We start from the raw sequence: 17,729 nt of genomic DNA, 5'->3' as shown, positions 1-17,729 counted from the left end.
GTGCTTTTCTTTTGTGCATTGGAGCTAAGGGGCAGACAAAATCCGTCAGATAACTAGGTTATCGAAATACCTACGTATCATAATTCTTCTGTTCAAATTGGGGCAGTTAAAGATGAAATGCTTGGATCACTCAAGCGACATATAGTAAGAGAAAGCCCAAACTAAAGGAATACTTATGCTAATGACTTTCTGAGGAATTAAAATCCAGAATGAAAATTTACAGTTGAAACTCTACAATAAAGGTTCTGATTCCTACTCAATGCTGTGGTAGAGGCGGTCTCTTTTCCAACATTTCATAATGTAGAACAAAGTTATCCTGCAAGGATGTTTTTTTCATTAGAGGCCTAAAATATTATCAGGGATAAAAGGAAAACAATTAAACATTGGAACACGAGAAATAGTTTTAAGAACACTACGAATACTATTATGTATAAAGCTAACCTTGCGAACAGTTTCAAATGTGTTTGGATCGAAACAGTGATAAGATCCTCTCTCGTATGTGTTCGTTTTAACAAGCGGCTCCATGTTGGGAACTCTTATAAACCAGAAACGATTTTCTTTGTGATAATACCAACCTCTATTGTGCCTGAAAGCAACAACCACCTACCCTGTTAGAAATTATTGATCAGAGGAAAACAATTTAGATTTTAATTCAGGAGTTCCTGCCCAATATACGTTTTGCTGTAGGAACACTTAAACTCCGTGACTGATAAACAAAGAAAGGTTACCAAATATTGACTGAATTACTGAATTAACCATTAATTGCTCCCAAATTGTAGCAATCCCAACATAATTGGGAAATAAGCCCTAACCACAGAAAAATAAAATATAAATAACAAAAGAAGGATGAATTGGAGGGTATGTGCATACAGCTCATTTGCAGCATATAATTGTGCTTCGTCTTTGGGCATGCTGCAGCCAAGAAAAAAAAGTGGTTAATTATAATACTAAGCAAGCCAATTAGAAACCAAGTAAGATGTAATTGCAAACCTGTAGAATATGTAAAACAATGTTTCCACCGAAAACTTTGAAAAGTAACCTTGCTGCATCATGCAATAAGCAGTAAAATGCAGTAAGCCTAATGAAGGATTTGCAAATAAAGAAATCGATTCTATAGCATAATTAAAAAACCTCACATGAAAAGCAGGGGGCTGCTTTGCGTAATAACATTGTGGCACATTAAACTCTGGATCACCCTTTGCAGGTTCATCAGACCATGGAGACCCAAACGTCTTGTGTAGATTTTCTGATGAATTCAAATTTAATCCAAGTGTAGTAAGATCAATTCCAAGTGCAAGAGATGTCAAGTCTGGATCACTCATCCTGATCACACTTAACAAGCCAAGCAAACCAAATGGATCTGGTGTGGATTGTGCAGTTTGCATAGCTTTCATGCCCTGATCCCGAAACGACTGATTTACGGCTGACATTTGAAGGCGGAACTGCGACTGATTCTGGTGCTGTTGATACTGCTGGAGGATCTGGTCATACTGACCCATACTAGAGACTGTATTTGGAGAATTTAGTGGCCTTAATCCAATCCCAGGAGGTCCACTTGCCTAGAACAAATCCAGAAGTGGTTAGGATGGCTGAAATCTTGCTTCAGAATGAATATTAAAATCAAGCAAACTAGAGAAAGAACGAGGCTTATTCATTACAACAGCAATTTAGAGAGCTTGCAGACCTGCGAATGATAAGTTGAATGCGTAGATGGAAAAATATCTGATCCATGTAGATGGAGAAGATCCTGGTTGTTTACAGATGAAAATGAGACACCACCACTACTCACCGAAGGAGCATGTTGTTGTTGCTGTTGTGTACGATGTGATGAATATGTTCCCCCCAAGCTAAAACCAGCAGACCTCCCCATCTGCATATTAAAAGGATAGAATAATAAGTGAATATATATATAAAGATTTCTTAGTCTTTTAAACATGCAACTCACCGGGAAATGTTGAGATTGCATCATTGGTACAGCATTGTCATGAAGCTGTTCTTTCTGGTGCATATCCATAGCATAATCAGCATTGCCACCTGTAAAAATAAATAATATAATATGGTTACTAAATTAAGGATCTGCGAGCAAAGGTAACCAAAAATAAGGAGAATCACTAAGTTGTCATTTAATCAAAGCAATCAAAGCTCCAACAGTGCGGCATCACGAATTCTTCTTAAGGAGAATCACTAAGTTGTCATTTACGAGACATTTTAGCATCCTCACTAGATCTATAACCGATCATTTAATCACTTGATGAGATACAAACCAGGAAACCATATGCTTATTTAACACCTTACACAAGTTATAATGTCAGAATATAATAAACAAAGCAATAAAACCAAGCACCAAAGGAACTAAGGTAGATATGCACGTAAATCCATAAAATTTCCAAAAGAGAAAGTGCTTAATTCAGTCTACAACTCAACTCTCTAAGAAGAGACTCTTTAAACAACAAATCATAAGGCAACTATACAAAAAAACTATTTGATAACATAAAACAGCCAAAATTGCTAGAAAGAAATGCACAACAGCCAATCAGGTCACATATCTTCTCCAGTTACTACACCTTTGAATCCTGGCAAAGCTGGGAAATCTTCATTTTGAATACTAAACTCTTGGTTTTGTTGAACGATGGGACTAAGACCCTGCTTCCGTAAAGAACCTGAGACATGTTTGTACAATAAATCACCATAAAAGAAAGTGGACAAATGTCTAAAATGCAAAGGAAAATTTCCGTTTGCATACCCAATTGTCCTTGAGGCCCTCCAGCAGAACTAGGTCGACTAGTCAGTTGAGGGAAGTCATTCATGTCAAAAGGAGAATTATCACTCGAGTTTACATCATTCAACATACCCATAACATGGCTTTGTGAAAGTGGACCACCAGCATTGGGATAAGAGTTCCCTAGCATTGAAATCACCTGCGGAGATCCTGAATCAAGAAGCTCTTGTCACCACAAAGAAATACTTCAAAACCTATGGTAAGCTCAAATGAGTATCAATCATAGGAAAAATATTTATGCATTCAACATGCATAAAAACAAATATAAATGATTTCATCAAGCATATTATATACAAATCTAAAACAACCAGCAGTTCTTTAACAGTTTTCAACATGTGGAAGCGAACAATGTGGTTGCATAGAAGAAGGCCAACTAGTTGGACAAGCTGAACCAATGCAAACAGAAAATAAAGTCATCTTCTATATGGCTGCACTTGGACACTCATCATGCACAAAGCAAATGCAATTAGGGGTCATTGCATGAGAACATCTTTGTGGATAAGTATTGCTTCAACGCCATTATAATGGACATCCATAAACATACGTACCTTGTGGAAGCACACCACTCATCAATCGATTCTGTCCCTGTACTCCTAAGCCAGTAGATCCACTGTTTGCACTCAAATGACGGGATGTGAGACCAGGTACAGACAATCCTCCACCAGTCCTTCCAAGGTTCCCCCCTCCAACCATGTTTCCCACAGAACTTGTGATTCGAGGACCCGCATTTCCCAAAATTTGGGATACTCCCAATCCTGGAACAGCATTTCGGTTACCAATTGCAGCGGATGTTGGAAGAATCCCAGGAATAGAACCTCCAACTCCATTTGTGCTACTACTAAATCCAGGGTTTCCTACAACATTTATACCTCCTCTATTGGCGACTCCCGAGTGTCCATGGGCACTTCCATGAGATAGCTGCAAAATTTAATTGAGATAAATGAACCCCTGATAAATTATGTAACAGTAGGAAAAGGATGATAGGAAGAAGAGTTGATATTATGCACAATATTCTATTAACTACTCTACCAATCTATAGTGTAAAGAAACAAACAGATGACATAACAAATACCTGGGATAATGCAACAGGCAGATTGTTGGAACCAAACCTTCCACTAGAAAGGCTACCTGTTTGTTGCTGAACACCACCGGATGGAACGCTATTTATTGTTGAGTTTCTTGATGTGAGTGTACCAGGCATGTTGGGTACATTAAAGCTCCCATGAATATTGTGCAGTCCTTGAATGGATCCTGCACCAAGAACCTAGCAATTATACAACTAAATGGGACAAGAAAATGAATTAATGCCAGCAAAAGCTCCCCACCAGTATGATGAAAGACAGGGGAGGCTGCACCAGACTGACCAGAGAATGAAGTAGCAAAAGACCTCCCAGCACCATCTGGAAGATTTGAAGCAGAACCGTTCAGAGAAGACTGCAAGGAAATCTCAGTTAAAATTTACTTTTATGATAGACATGTAGTAAAAGGAATAAAATCAAGACATGGGAACCAACATCCTAGGGAAACTGTACTAGACTGGAATTTAAGCACCTTCAAGGCAAACAACATGCATACAAGAAAGCGAGTAAGTTCTAACACTCATTAAGTAACAGAAGTTAATCCCCAGTATAAGCCAGCTAATAGTCTGTCTGGTCAATCCCTAATAGAAAAACCCTAGTTTTCCTAATGCAACCAAACAAGCAGTTATTCAAACTATCCGAGAAAATTATAGTAAAAAAATCTGGTAGCCATGACAATGCAAAGTACTAAAACGGGAAAGAACAAAAATTGAAAATCTTCTCCAAATGACAGAGAACAAAATGGGAAGCATTTCAAGGTATAAGGGAATACATTAAGTAGCCCTGACATTGCTCGAATTTCAACAGGCCAAACTATAAGTCATCCCTTTCCTGAGTCCTCCCTTGAACACCAACCTGAAGAGCGTTTTCCTTGCAACAAATCAACACAACCTATAGAGGATAAAAACAGTAACTCGTAAGAATGAGCAAACTCTATATTTGTCCATAGGAGACACCAATAACTTACTGAAGCAGAAACCACAGTTAAAACTTAAAACTAATTATCAACACGGGGACTGTCATGCTTGAAAATAAAGAATCAAGAACAATGACTTAACCAAACACTTGGCAACACTGAAAAGTAACAATACATCAAGGTAATGACAGTGTTGAATGAACACACATTAAAACCAAGAAAATCCGCCAGATTCCTAACCTAAAACACTTAAACCAAGCTCGCAAGCTAAAAACACACTTCCAAATGCACATTAATCAGACATCATCCAAATTGCAGATTCCTCTATCATCTCACATCTTAAATTGAAAACAAAAATAAACCAAACGACAGTTCAATTGACGACACGTAGCTTCAGTTGCACGAACAAGAATTAGCATTAATAGCAGAAAATTAAATTCGAAGCTTAAGAACTGGAACCGCAAAGATCTAAAACAGTAAAAATGATGAGTAGCGCAAACGCGGAGATCTAACTTCTAAGAGAATGAAATGAAGGAGTTGTAAGAGAGAGCACAGTAGATCGAAGCTGCGAACGAGTCGACTCGGCGATACCTGAAGGAGCAGATCGGAGCTGCAAGAAGGTTCTGAGTCAAAGAGCGAGTTCGTGAGCCCTAAATCGAAAACCAGAGAGAAGGATAGAAAGCGATAGGTATGAGCGAGAGAGAAAGAGAGAGAAAACAAGATAGAGAGAGAAAAGCTTCGGGTTGGGTTTGGGTTTGAGTTTGGGTTTGTGAAGACAGAGACGAGCGTTTACGAATTTCTGTGATAAGTGGAAAAACGAAGGGGGAAAAATAAAATTATATATAATATATATATATTCAAGTTATATATATAATTAAGTATTATTGTATTAACTGCTGGTGAGGATTCTCCACCAAGCACCAACACCTTGGGCCTCATTTGTGAAAAGCTTATGCCACTTGAGAGTTGAGACTTGTGAGATTCCATGGAGTTATTCAAATTCAATTAAATCCAATTAAAATTGCTTAACAAATTTAATCTAATTGAAAAACCAAAAATACAATATGCAAACTAAAAATTAGTTACTAAATTAATTACTATACATTTTTAATATGTATTTTATAATAATAATTGATAAAAAATTAATTAAAATTATAAATAATATATTTATATTGATTTACTTTTTACTTAAAAGTATGATGATTTGGTGAAATAAACAAGTATTTGCTATACTTGTTAACGTTATTTTTAACTGTTTTAAAAATATTTTACGCATTAAATTGTGTAAAATATTAAATATTTATGACTTAATATTTTTTTTCAAAATAAAATTCAAGACCTTTATATAAAAAATAAGAAAATTATGTTATTTAAGATTTATATTTTATTTTAAGTTATTGTTAAATGTTAATACTAATAGCGTTAGTTGAATACTATATTAACTTTACCTCGAATTTTATAGAAGAACCATTTTTAGAAAGTCAAAATTTTGCTTTAAAATTATAGTGACGTTCAATGCAATTATGGTAGTATCAAATTTTTTTAAGAAACATCTAATCATAATATCATATATTTTCATATAATATATTATACAAAGAGCTCAACGCTAACTGTGTTTTTTGACTTTTTTAACAATATTCTCATATAATATTGTTAAGTGTGTTTTCTTTTGTAGAGAGAAAGGGTTTGGGGATTTGTTTAGTTTGCATTCTTTTTTTTTCAGTATTTTTTATTTTTTTAATTTTGTGAAAAAAATAAAATAACAAAAATAATAAAATTCTGTTTTTACTTTTTATTTTTATTTTTTTATAAAATTCAAAAAATAAAAAATATTAAAAATAAAAATAAAAAATACAAATACAAATCAAATATATTCTAATATAATGGAGCATGTTTCTTGGATATTTTGGTGGTCCATAAAATTTTTTAAAGGTTTAATTATGTCTTTATAATTTCGCAAAATTTTCAATTAGGTTATTATACTTTTTTTCTTTTAATTGGGTCTCTGCACCATTTTTTTTTCAATTAGGTCTCTCTTGACAGTAAACGTTACAAAAAACGTTAAGAATGGATAAATTGACCATTATACCCCTCATCTACCCCTTATAAATCATTGAAAATCAATAGGGTTTTGAGTCTCACTCTCTTCGCCTCTTCCTCAAACTTCTTCTCTTCTGTTTGCTTTTCTTATTCTGTGAATACTTATGAATGAAAGTCACTTGTCTTCAGGAGTCTTTAGTTCCAAAACCCTCGTCAAGAAGAGACATCTTTATTTTTGTGGTGAGACAATTACTGTGATGTCTTTTTCGGCAGTAGCAAGCCATGGAAGAAGGTATGTTGGTTGTAGAAGAATGTCAAAATGCAAGTTCTTCGAGTGGATTGATGATGAAGAAGATGAGAAGAGTGGATGGTTGAAGCAAAAGGAAAGGAGGGTTCGTTGTTTTTGTAGAGACACTCTGATTCTTCAGAGTTCAAGTACATCAAGAAACCCAAACATAAGATTCATTTTTTGCCCTAACAGGAAATGCAAGTTTTTTTAGTGGGTTGATGGAAAAGAAAAAAAATTATCTAAGAAAGATGGAATAATGGGTTCACAGCAATAATTTGGAAGGATTAGAGACTTGGAGGCACAAGAAAGCAAGATAGAGAGATTAAATGTGGATCTATAGAGATTAATTGCAGAGGTTGGAGAAATAGATGATTGTGTAGAAAAGTTGTGTGGTGAGCTGAGTTTAGTCCAATAGCAATTTGGTAAAATGGAAGATACTATGAAAAAGCAAAACAAGATGCAAATTATGCTGATTTTGATATTTGGTACTTTGATTGTTGCAGTGTTATATGTAAAGATGTAGAAAGTATGCCTGTTATGAGAAACCTCCTATTTTTTTTATCATATCATCAGAATCCCCCTCATAACTGTTTATATCTTCAGTCTCATATCCATAAGATATTTCCCTAACTTGCTCATCACCCTCCGTTAAACCTTAATCACCTTGAGCTATTCCAGCTGCTGCAGGTCCCTCATCATTAAGTGGGCCAGTGAATCCCCGAAATGCATTTGATTGTAGATCATTATCCTTCACCTCAAACCCAAAGTGATCCTCATGGTCACCATTATCAGCACTGTCATCAAATACCTCTTCATCAGTAGAAGGCTCTGACTCAACTTCCACTTCAACCTCTATCAACCTAGAGCTACTGTCTTCACCTTTCTCTAGCACATAATCAACATCACTAGAAGTGATTTCAATTCCGTTACCTTCTCTGACTCCATCGACAATGTATGCCTTGCAATGTTTGCAAGAACTTGACACCAGTGGCGTAGCCAATCTCATCGCATCCCTATCGGACTTCATCTCTCTAATACATAACTTCAAATCCATCCCTAGTTTCTTGTACCATAACCTGGCGTATCCCTTATACCTAGTTGCTTTAGCTCACTCACAATCTCTTACAATGACCATTTATCAACGTCAAAATATAAATTCTCCACAACCATTCCTCCTAAATACTCTAATCCGTGTCCACTGTCAACAAATTTTCTACCATGGTGGACTTCATTGGTGAAATCCAAATCACCCATAACTGCATACCAAAAATAAGAAAATACAATATCATAAATTCATATTCAACCATTTTCAGAAACAAAAGGAAGCTCCAATACACAATGTCGCAAATTCCCCCCAGGAGGAAAAAAATTTTCAATGACTGCCAAGGTTAAGCGTTGTCTTACCTAGAAGCAGCAACAACGAAAGAGGGGAGGAACGTAGCTTAAGCGTTGTCTTACCTAGAAGCAGCAGCAACGAAGGAGGGGAGAAACGTGAAGAGTTTTTCTCTAAATTTGGGAGACTGAACAGTTTTTGTCATAGTTATAAAAACCGAACCGGATCGGTCGGTTTAATTAGTAAGCCAGTGAACCAAATCTTAAACCGATTCGATTTACTCTTTGAACCATTTAAGAAAGAAAACCAATATGAATCAATAAGAACCGGATCAAATCGGTCAAAATCGACAAAAAACCGGTGTAAATCGGTCTACTTAAAAAAATTTTTAAAATGTCTCCACCAAGTCTCGAACAAAGAATCTCTAAGCAAAAGTAGATTCTACTTACAACTCAGTCGTTGCTATTCTTAACAATATATGTGACAAATATTAATTATATAGTATACATAAATATCTAATTTAATATTTTTTTCAAGTTAATTATATTTTAATTATATACCATTATTAATATAAATATAAATTTCACTAAAAATTTATGATATGCTTGATCTATTTCAATGTTAGTATTGTGATTAAGGTTATTTATTTTAATATTAGTGTTAAAATCTACTAATATTATAGTTAGATGATAAGCTTTGTGTAATTATTTGTTTATTGTGTCAAATTAAGATAGTATTGTAGTATTACTGATAAATTTTATGGTTTTTTATATTAGTTATTTTTAGAAGTTCAGACTTGATTCTTCATAAAATGTTAGTGAAGATATGTATTTCAAATTTTAATTTTAAGTTTCTAACTATTTTATATTTTATATTTACGTGAGACCGATTTTACCAATTTAATCAGTAATTTATCGGTTAAACCAATAAATCAGTGAACTAATAGCTTGACCGGTTCGATCTTCAGTTCGGTTATAACAACTATGGTTTTTGTTTAAGTCTGGGAGGACTATTTCGGTCTATAAAAAAATAAGAGTAAAAGAGAATTAGGGATTTAGGAAAAAGTTAAAGAATCATTAATTTAGGAACAGAATTTTTTTTTTTTTGAATGAAAAGGCTCTACACCACCGGTGGAGCAAACAGGAATAAACATAGGTACAACTAAAAAATAAAAACATCACTAATAACCCAACGTGGCAAAACAACCCCTAGTCATCTTCGGCATTGCCATCAACAACCAAGAGTAGTACCACCAATCCATTCGTCAGATAGCATAAAGGACCTGTTAACGATTTTCACCACACCTGAGCCTTGATTACGGAACACCCTATCATTTCTCTCAAGCCAAATTGCCCAAATTACAGCAAAGAAACCAATCAACCACTGCTTCCTCTCACACTTTCTTTGTGGAGCATTCGTCCAACTCTCAAAGTGTTGCTTCAATGTACCTGGAATGGACCATTCTCTTCCCAGAGCGAACAGCCAAGCACTCCACATCTGCCAAGTGAGCTCACAACCAAGAAAGAGATGAAAAGTATACTCCACAGACTTGCAACACAAAGCACACATATTATCAAGCTGGTCTATGACACCTAATCTGCACAATCTGTCCTTAGTATTCACCCTCTCAATCAAAACAAACCAAGAAAACAATTCGACCCTTGGCGGGACGAAACCCCTCCAGATAGCACTTGTGAAACTATAGCTTGTTATTTCCTCCGGGAGTACTGCGTCCTGCATCACCTGCACAAAGGAGTTTGTAGAAAAAATACTACTTCTATCAAATTTCCACACCACCCGATCCTCTCTCTCAGTTGTTAGCGTAACTGAGCGTAGGATGACATGAAGTTGGTTCAACAGTTCTAACTCCCATTGAAACAACTCCCGTCTCCACTGGAAGCTCCATATCCACTCTAGCCCATCCCAAAACCCACAGTCCCCTATAACAGATCCTTTAAGGTTTGAGACCGAGAAAAGTCTTGGAAACAGTTCTTTCAAGACACCACCAGTTAACCAAGCATCCTCCCAAAACCGGATTGTTCTGTCGTTTCCTACTTCCAATGACAAGCCACTAATCATCTTTTCCCTGACTTGTGGCTCTCTAATTTGAAGCTGACAATTATCCTTCCATGGGCCCCCTCTCAGGGGAACAGGTTGACCCCGTAGCATCTCAGAAGGATTCAAGTTATTACAAGAACACACTACTTTTTTCCATAAGGGGCAATCCTCTTTCGAAAACCGCCACCACCATTTAAATAGAAGAGTTGTATTCCGAACCACTGCATCGCCTACTCCCAATCCACCTGCCTTTTTAGGGGCCATCACTACCTCCCATCTCACTAGCGGCAGCCCTACCCTCCCATCCTCTTTACTCCATAAGAACCGTCTTTGTAAGGAGATCAGCTTCTCCGCTACTGCCTTTGGCATCTTATACAAACTGAGGTAGTATATAGGCAAGCTATTAAGGACAGATTTAATTAGTACCAACTTACCCGCTTTATTTAGGCTCTTTGCTTGCCACAGACTCAGCTTTGCTTCCACCTTATCAAGCACTGGTTTCCACGTCTTAACTAGCCTCGAATTTGCTCCCAAAGAGATCCCAAGGTACCAGACAGGGAGTACTTGCTCCTTACATCCCAGCAAGAGACACATTTTACTCGTCCACTGCTGTTCACAATTAACCGGAATGAAACTGGACTTTTCAAAATTAATATTCAAGCCAGACATCAGCTCAAAGCAACGCAGTAGGCGCTTGTAATTCCTTATGGTCTCTTCCTCTGGAGGGCAGAAAAGTATAGTATCATCCGCAAACTGTAAGTGCGATAACTCGATGTTATCTCTACCAACCAACAGCGGCGATATGCGCCCATTCCTCACCGCCTCCCCTATCATTCTATGAAGCACATCGACAACCAGGACAAACAAAAATGGAGATAAAGGATCTCCCTGTCCTAAACCCCTTTCCATTTTGAACGGCTTAGCGGGAGATCCATTTATAAGAACTGACATAGATGCAGAACAGACACACTCCTGAATCCACCACCGCCACCGATCTCCAAAGCCCATCTTCTGCAACACTATATCCACAAAGCTCCATTTGACCCTATCGTAAGCCTTTTGAAAATCCAGTTTAATTATCGCTGATCTCCTTTTTCGTGCCCTTAGCCAGTGCACTGTTTCACAAGCTATCAACGCCCCATCGTGAATTTTCCTGCCCTGCACAAATGCACTCTGAGTCTCGCCCACTAGAGCTGGCATCACTTTCCGCATCCTCTGAACCAACACCTTAGATATGACTTTATAGACACAACCCACCATACTAATCGGTCGAAGGTCTTTTATCTCTGTAGCTCCAACAAATTTCGGTGCCAGCGCCACCCACGTGACATTCGACCCTGTAGGTAACACAGCTGATTGGAAGAACCCCATCACTGCTTCCGTGAACTCCCGTCCAACTTCTTCTCAGCATTTCTTTATAAAATTCATGTTATATCCATCACTCCCTGGTGCTTTTGCTGACTCACAATCCCACACTACAGCCTTTATTTCATCAGCACTCGGCATCAACTCCAGCTCTGTTGCCTCCTCCTCAGTTATTTGTCGTACCAGAACTTCTCGAAATCCTATATTTGGTGATGGCTCCTGATGGTATAACTCCTTACAGAAATCTACTATTGCAGCCTTAATCCGAGACTGTTGCCGCACTAATCTTCCATGGATCCTTAAGGCATCGATCCGATTGTTCCTCCTATGAGCCGAGGCTAGATTGTGGAAGTATCTAGTGTTTTTATCCATCTCCTTAGCATGCTTGGATCGTGACATCTGCTTCCAATGTACTTCCTTCCTGATATACCATTTCTTACAGGAGCTGACTAGTGCCTTTCTTCTCGCTTCCGTAGTTCCATCACACACTCCATTGCTCACCAAGTCATCCACTTTCCTGATCTCCTCTTCAAACTTATTAATCCTCATCTCCACATCTCCAAAATGCTCCCTATGCCATCTGCCCAACGGACCCGTCAAAGCCTTTAACTTGTCCAAGAATTGAACTTCCCCTAGGCTCCTCCACTCCTCCCTCACCATCCTCAAAAACCCATCATGCGTAAACCAAGAATCTAGACTCCGAAAGGGTCGCGGTCCCCCTCCCAACCTTGTGACATTCAGAATAAGCGGACAATGGTCTGACAACCCTCTTGGACCTCCTCTTAATCTTGTTTCAGGAAACTGGCCTCTAAACCAAGTGAACCTACGATCAGTTAAACCTATATCCACTAGCTCCATATCGTGAATCCAAGATTTAAATTCTGTTGCAGACCTCGGCAGCGAAACAGCCCCTTGCCTCTCTTCCACTTGAATAATCTCATTGAAATCCCCCATAAAACAGAAAGGAACTTGACATAAACCAGCCAGAAAGCTCAACTCTTCCCATACAACAAGCTTGTCCTCCCTAACATGCTCCCCATACACTACACAGAACGCACACCGAAAATTATTTTTTAACAGCACTCCATTCGCACATAACCATCTAACCCCTTTATAACAGTTGCTTAATTTAAACACTGTTGCATCCTACATCAACAACAGGCCTCCCGACGCTCCTTCCGCTTCCACAAACTCCCATCCCACTACATCATTACCCCACAGTTGTACTACATCGAATTTAGTCACCACCTCTTTTTTTGTCTCTACCAAGCCTAATATTTGCACATTGAATTTCTTTCGAAAACTTTTGACCATACTCAACTTTCCAATCCCCGCCAACCCCCGAACATTCCATGATGCAAAACTCATTTTAACAAATTGGTACACACCTTGTTTTTATTTTTCGGGCGACTTCTTCGAACTTTCTCTTTGTGTTTAGCCTGCTTCATCTTCAGTGCTATTTTCTCATTTTGTGCCTGTAGTATTGCCATGATATCCTCTTCCTCATTGTATAACACAGCTCCAGATTCCACAGCTAATTCCCAAGCCTTTTGGTTCTCTTGCATTTCCTCCGTTCTTTTGATAGCAGCTGTTTCAGAACCAGCATCATTGTCAACCTCAAGTTGTTCGTCCAAACCAACAACGGCTTCCCCAATTCCCGACTGCTCCAACAGACCCAGCGCTCCATCTTCAGCTGAGGTGCTATCCAACTTACCCTGAGTCATAAAATTGATGTCTTTCCAACAACCACCGCAGCGTGCTTCAGCATTCACGCCCAAAGCATCAGCCAAATCACGTCGCCCCTCGTCATCAATGTTATCAGTTTCCACAACCCCAGAACCAATGCCTCCACAACTGCCAACCTCCAACCCGCCGGCGACCCGGCCCAGAACTGCCTTACCCAAGTCCCCGGTCACCTGATTCAAGCCCAAATCGGCGTGCATAGCTGGATTGATACCACCGAGATCTCCCTCCCGACCCACCCTTCCATTCGTCGCTACGAGGAGCGTCGTTCGTCCATCCACCGAGATCCCTTCCTCTGCTCCCCGAACCGACCCTCCATAGCTTCCAGAGACAAGTCTTGGCCAACCCCCTTCATCTCCTTTTAGCACTGCGTAACCCGGTATCGGTCCTCCCTCCACCCCAACTGAGTCCATCCCTCCCTCGTAATTGTACTCGTCTCGACCGGTCAATCCTCTTTGGATGCTTGTACTGGCTGCGCCGCCTTGGAGACCCTCCCCCCTGTCAGCCCTCTTGTCCTCAAGCACACCAACACCCGGTCCGACCCAACAGGCCACCTCCTCCCTGTTGTTATTAGCCTGGCCCATCTGCTGCATCCCAACACTCCCATCATGTGGACTACACATCTTTAGGCCCAATTGCATATCCTTAGTCTTAAACAGCAAATTTTGGGCTTTAGCATTATTAGGATTAAGAGAAGTTTGACTAGGACCCACCCACTTCCTAACACTAGTAATATCTGCTCCAGCCTCCGTACCGTGCTCCAGATCCCAGGACTCGGTTCTCTCCGAATCATCGTCCGCATCCTGAGCTACGTACCCCGCCAAACCAGCTTTCGTCAAATTAAGGTCAGACTCCTTAACTTTAGTCCTTTCCGTTTTCAAATTCAAAAGTTTGTTACTCCACTCATTCAAATCTTCCGGAGAAATTACATTACTATCCTTTATTTGCTCTTCCTCCCTTATCGGTAACGTCATCAACTCCGCCGCTGCATCCCACGTCCCCCGCCGCTTCTGACTACATTTTCCAGTAGCAGGAGTCGCCTGGCCCATATTAGCATAACCTCCTCCAATTACAGAGTTCTGGTTACCTCTCATCCCACACTTCATCGCATAACCCAGGGAAGCAGAAGTACCGCTTCCCATCTCTGAGACAAAGACGTCAAACTCAGTCGTACCTACCGAGATGCGGACCCTTTCATGAATAACCTCAAACTTACACGTATCAATCAATACACAACCAACACTGAACGACGAGCATGTGATTGTCGCAGGATCACACACCACCACATCTCCCCACTGCTTGCCAATCAAGCGGAACGTAGCTTCGGACCACACATGAATCGGAACTCCGATACACTGAAGCCAGAGCCTTCTCCTATCACACCGATCAGGCTCACTCCATTTACCAACATGATAGAAGAACTTTAACAGCCCATTCATGTTAAACGTGAGTGCCTCGTCTGCATTGAGAGCACTGTCAAAGATTAGCAAGGCTTTGTTAGCCCCTATCTCACAAACCTTAACTACATGAGGCCATTCCGATTGAGCTATCTCATTCAACAAACGAAAATCAATAGCATTCCAAGTACTCCCAACAATACTCCGACGCAGCCAATCCAAATTATTCTCCGCCATTGTAACCTGTATGACCCTTGCACCCAATCCCTCTCTATCGATCGGCCAACACCTTCTGTGTGGGTCAGTCTCATGATCCAAGCGTTCCTTTTCATTTAAGTGAACCTTAGTCTGAGCAGGATTTAACCCACAATCAGTCATCATTTCCCCCACCGGACTCGCATTCTTCTCATGAAAATTCTCCTGATCAGCTATCCTATGGTCTATATCTATCCTTGCCCCAGCACTATCCAGGATCGTCTTCCCCTCTGAGACCTTTCTCCTGAACCTGGCCTCGCCAACGCAGATCTCTTTTCCCCTTAAACACATACGATTCATCTCTGAAATAGCCTTCAAGGCTCCACCCTTAGTCGTATAACGGATGAACGCAAACAAGTAGACCACCCCGTGTCTCAGCTTTTTGGAAAGGTAAATGTCATTGATTCTCCCCGTCCATGAGAATAATTCAAACAATTCCTTCTTCGATATGTCTCTTGGTAGCTGGTCAACAAAAACGGAGAAGGGTCTTGTTCCAAACGAAGAAACGCCTCTCGATTCCATACCCTTGGATCCTTGCCTAGATGTCGGTCATGCCTAGCCCTACCCCGCCCGGTGTTTCCCCACCACTCTCTCCGTCGCTCACTCATTACTCTTCTATACCCGGTGTTTCCCCACCACTCTCTCCGCAATTTAGGAACAGAATATTCCGTTAAATCAAACTATTTGGTTACGATAGGGATCTAATTGAAAAAAAATGGTGCAGGAATCCAATTAAAAGAAAAAAAAAATATAAAAACCTAATTAAGAATTTTGCGAAACTATAAAGACAAATAGAATAATTAAAACTTTTTTTTTTAACCATAATGATAAAGGTATAAAACCTTTGCCCTTTTCTTTTTGGTCTTGAACCTTTCTCTTAAAAAAGAAATCCATACCTTTTCTTTTTGGGAGACACAATCCTTACCGAATATAGCACCCAACAATTTCTCCATTTTTGGACCGCGAGGCTTTGTAGCTTTGCTCATGGGTGATGGGTCATGGCCATTATAATAAAATATATTCTTCCTTTTCTTTTTGTTTATAAATAAATTTCATGACAGCAGAAGTTGAAAGCCCACTCTGAACTCTCCGGAATAACGAAAGGACGGGGAGAACATAACTTGATCCATTACCACACTAAACGAGGCTTATTTGTGCTAAATGATAGTTGACTAAACAGCAATTAACTAACTTGGCCCAAAATACAGCTATCCCCCAACAACAACAAAACATTATTTACCAAAAAAAAAAAAAACTATCAAAACATTAGATCTTTTAATTAATTTGTGTTGGTCAAATAATTAATTTATTCGTTTATTTAAATAACTATTAGAAAGTTTAAATATTATTTTATATATGTAATAAATCATAAATTTCATAATAAATTAGTTATTAGCATGTCTAAAATAAAAAAAGATTTATTTATCTTATATTTTAAAAACACATGTTAATATTACAAATTAAAAATATTTTTATTAGAAACACAAAAAAATTAAATTTTCAATACATTTGTTTTGTTTTCAATAACTGCCGTGTATATACAGTAACACATCATATACTTAAGATTATACATAATGATGAGAAATATTTTCTTTATTTTGATTATAATACCCAATAACGATTTCAAAATTTTCAGAAATAAAATAACAATTTGTCCAAGAAGGTATTAGCATTGTAAGGTAATCCACTATCTACTCTTAGCTCTTGGCTCTTGCCAAGCATACACCTCATTTTTAATTTTCTGCAATAATGAATGAAAAGATTTTAATTATTTTTAACTTTTAGGCTTTTAGCGTTGGTGTATGTTAAGATGAAGAGAAAAGATGATGAACAGATAAAAATTTATTTTCATAAATAGATAGATATATATTTAGGGTTAAGTATGATTTTGGTCCCTAACGTAGAGATCAAAAATCAATTTCGTCTCAAACCTTTTTTTCCACTACAAAATGATCCCAAAATTTCAGTTTGTTTTAAAATTATTTTTTTACCAATTTTACTTTTTTATTACTAAATTATTTCTCATTAAAAATTATAAAATAAAATAAAAAGGAAATAAAAAGAAAGAAAGGAGGGAGAAAGAGAATGGGGGAGGGGGGAGCGAGAAAGAAAAGGGGGCGGGGGGAGAGAAAGAGAATCCAGGGGAGAGGGAAAGAAAGGTCGCACCGCCGCACCGCCGCCTGTGATCAAAAGGGGAAACAGAGAGCAAAAGAGGAGAAAGCTAAGGAAAAAGAGAGAGATCGGAAGGGAGAAAGTTAAGGGCTACCGCCGATGCTCTTCGCCGTCGTCGCCACCGCTCCTGCTCCTCGTCGTTCAGTTCTCGCCGCTGGATCTTACCGTGCGCCGCGAGCCGTTTCTGCTCCTCCTCCTCACCCTCGCCGACGTCATCACCTTACCTTCGCTGTTGCCCTCGTCTTGCCGCACCTCCTCCTCGCCACTCGCATTGCTATCCGCGTCCTTGTCACTGTTCCACGA

At 38.8% G+C, this 17,729-nt stretch overlaps 2 protein-coding genes and 1 non-coding gene across 5 annotated transcripts; 1 reads left to right on the top strand and 2 right to left on the bottom strand.

The window, feature by feature from the left end:
• Positions 1–45: 45 nt before the first annotated feature.
• On the bottom strand, positions 46–5,585 carry LOC130969260 (probable NOT transcription complex subunit VIP2). 3 transcript variants are annotated; one of them, XM_057894914.1, is made up of 15 exons: positions 5,366–5,585; positions 4,631–4,749; positions 4,105–4,213; positions 3,852–4,030; positions 3,649–3,697; positions 3,328–3,534; positions 2,744–2,929; positions 2,565–2,660; positions 1,946–2,034; positions 1,685–1,870; positions 1,137–1,559; positions 991–1,043; positions 871–912; positions 442–586; positions 46–316 (listed from the first exon to the last, which is right to left on the bottom strand). In XM_057894914.1, the coding sequence occupies exons 2-15, from the start codon at positions 4,646–4,648 to the stop codon at positions 257–259; spliced, it is 1,842 nt and encodes a 613-aa protein (XP_057750897.1). In that variant the 5' UTR covers positions 4,649–4,749; positions 5,366–5,585; the 3' UTR covers positions 46–256. The 3 variants fall into 3 exon arrangements, with proteins under 3 accessions (XP_057750897.1, XP_057750894.1, XP_057750896.1); XM_057894911.1 differs by having other exon boundaries at positions 3,328–3,697; XM_057894913.1 differs by having other exon boundaries at positions 3,328–3,697; positions 4,144–4,213.
• On the top strand, positions 4,105–4,185 carry LOC130972381 (small nucleolar RNA snoR35). Its single transcript, XR_009083563.1, has one exon. It is a non-coding gene; the product is annotated as a small nucleolar RNA snoR35 (small nucleolar RNA).
• A 2,640-nt stretch (positions 5,586–8,225) lies between the features above and the next one.
• On the bottom strand, positions 8,226–11,865 carry LOC130969243 (uncharacterized). The gene is made up of 2 exons (XM_057894886.1): positions 9,675–11,865; positions 8,226–8,359 (listed from the first exon to the last, which is right to left on the bottom strand). Exons 1-2 carry the CDS (start codon positions 11,863–11,865, stop codon positions 8,226–8,228), a joined length of 2,325 nt encoding a protein of 774 aa, XP_057750869.1.
• Between the last annotated feature and the right edge of the window lie 5,864 nt (positions 11,866–17,729).

The sequence above is a fragment of the Arachis stenosperma genome, chromosome 3 (genome assembly GCF_014773155.1).
Source record: "Arachis stenosperma cultivar V10309 chromosome 3, arast.V10309.gnm1.PFL2, whole genome shotgun sequence".
Taxonomy (NCBI): Eukaryota; Viridiplantae; Streptophyta; class Magnoliopsida; order Fabales; family Fabaceae; genus Arachis; species Arachis stenosperma.
The sequence above is the reverse complement of the archived record's forward strand: the minus strand, read 5'-3'. Positions and strand labels throughout refer to the sequence as shown.

What these genes read in the sequence shown, in the direction of transcription:
- LOC130969260 (XM_057894911.1), bottom strand. An exon ending in TGCCTGTTGCATTATCCCAG is followed by an intron (nt 3,698 to 3,851) that starts GTATTTGTTATG and finishes TAAATTTTGCAG; the next exon opens with CTATCTCATGGAAGTGCCCA. An exon ending in AGCTTTGCCAGGATTCAAAG is followed by an intron (nt 2,035 to 2,564) that starts GTGTAGTAACTG and finishes TTATTTTTACAG; the next exon opens with GTGGCAATGCTGATTATGCT.
- LOC130969243 (XM_057894886.1), bottom strand. Translation starts at nt 11,865, where the DNA reads ATGGGGTTCTTCCAATCAGCTGTGTTACCTACAGGGTCGAATGTCACG. An exon ending in GATTGGTGGTACTACTCTTG is followed by an intron (nt 8,360 to 9,674) that starts GTTGTTGATGGC and finishes TTTGGTATGCAG; the next exon opens with TTATGGGTGATTTGGATTTC.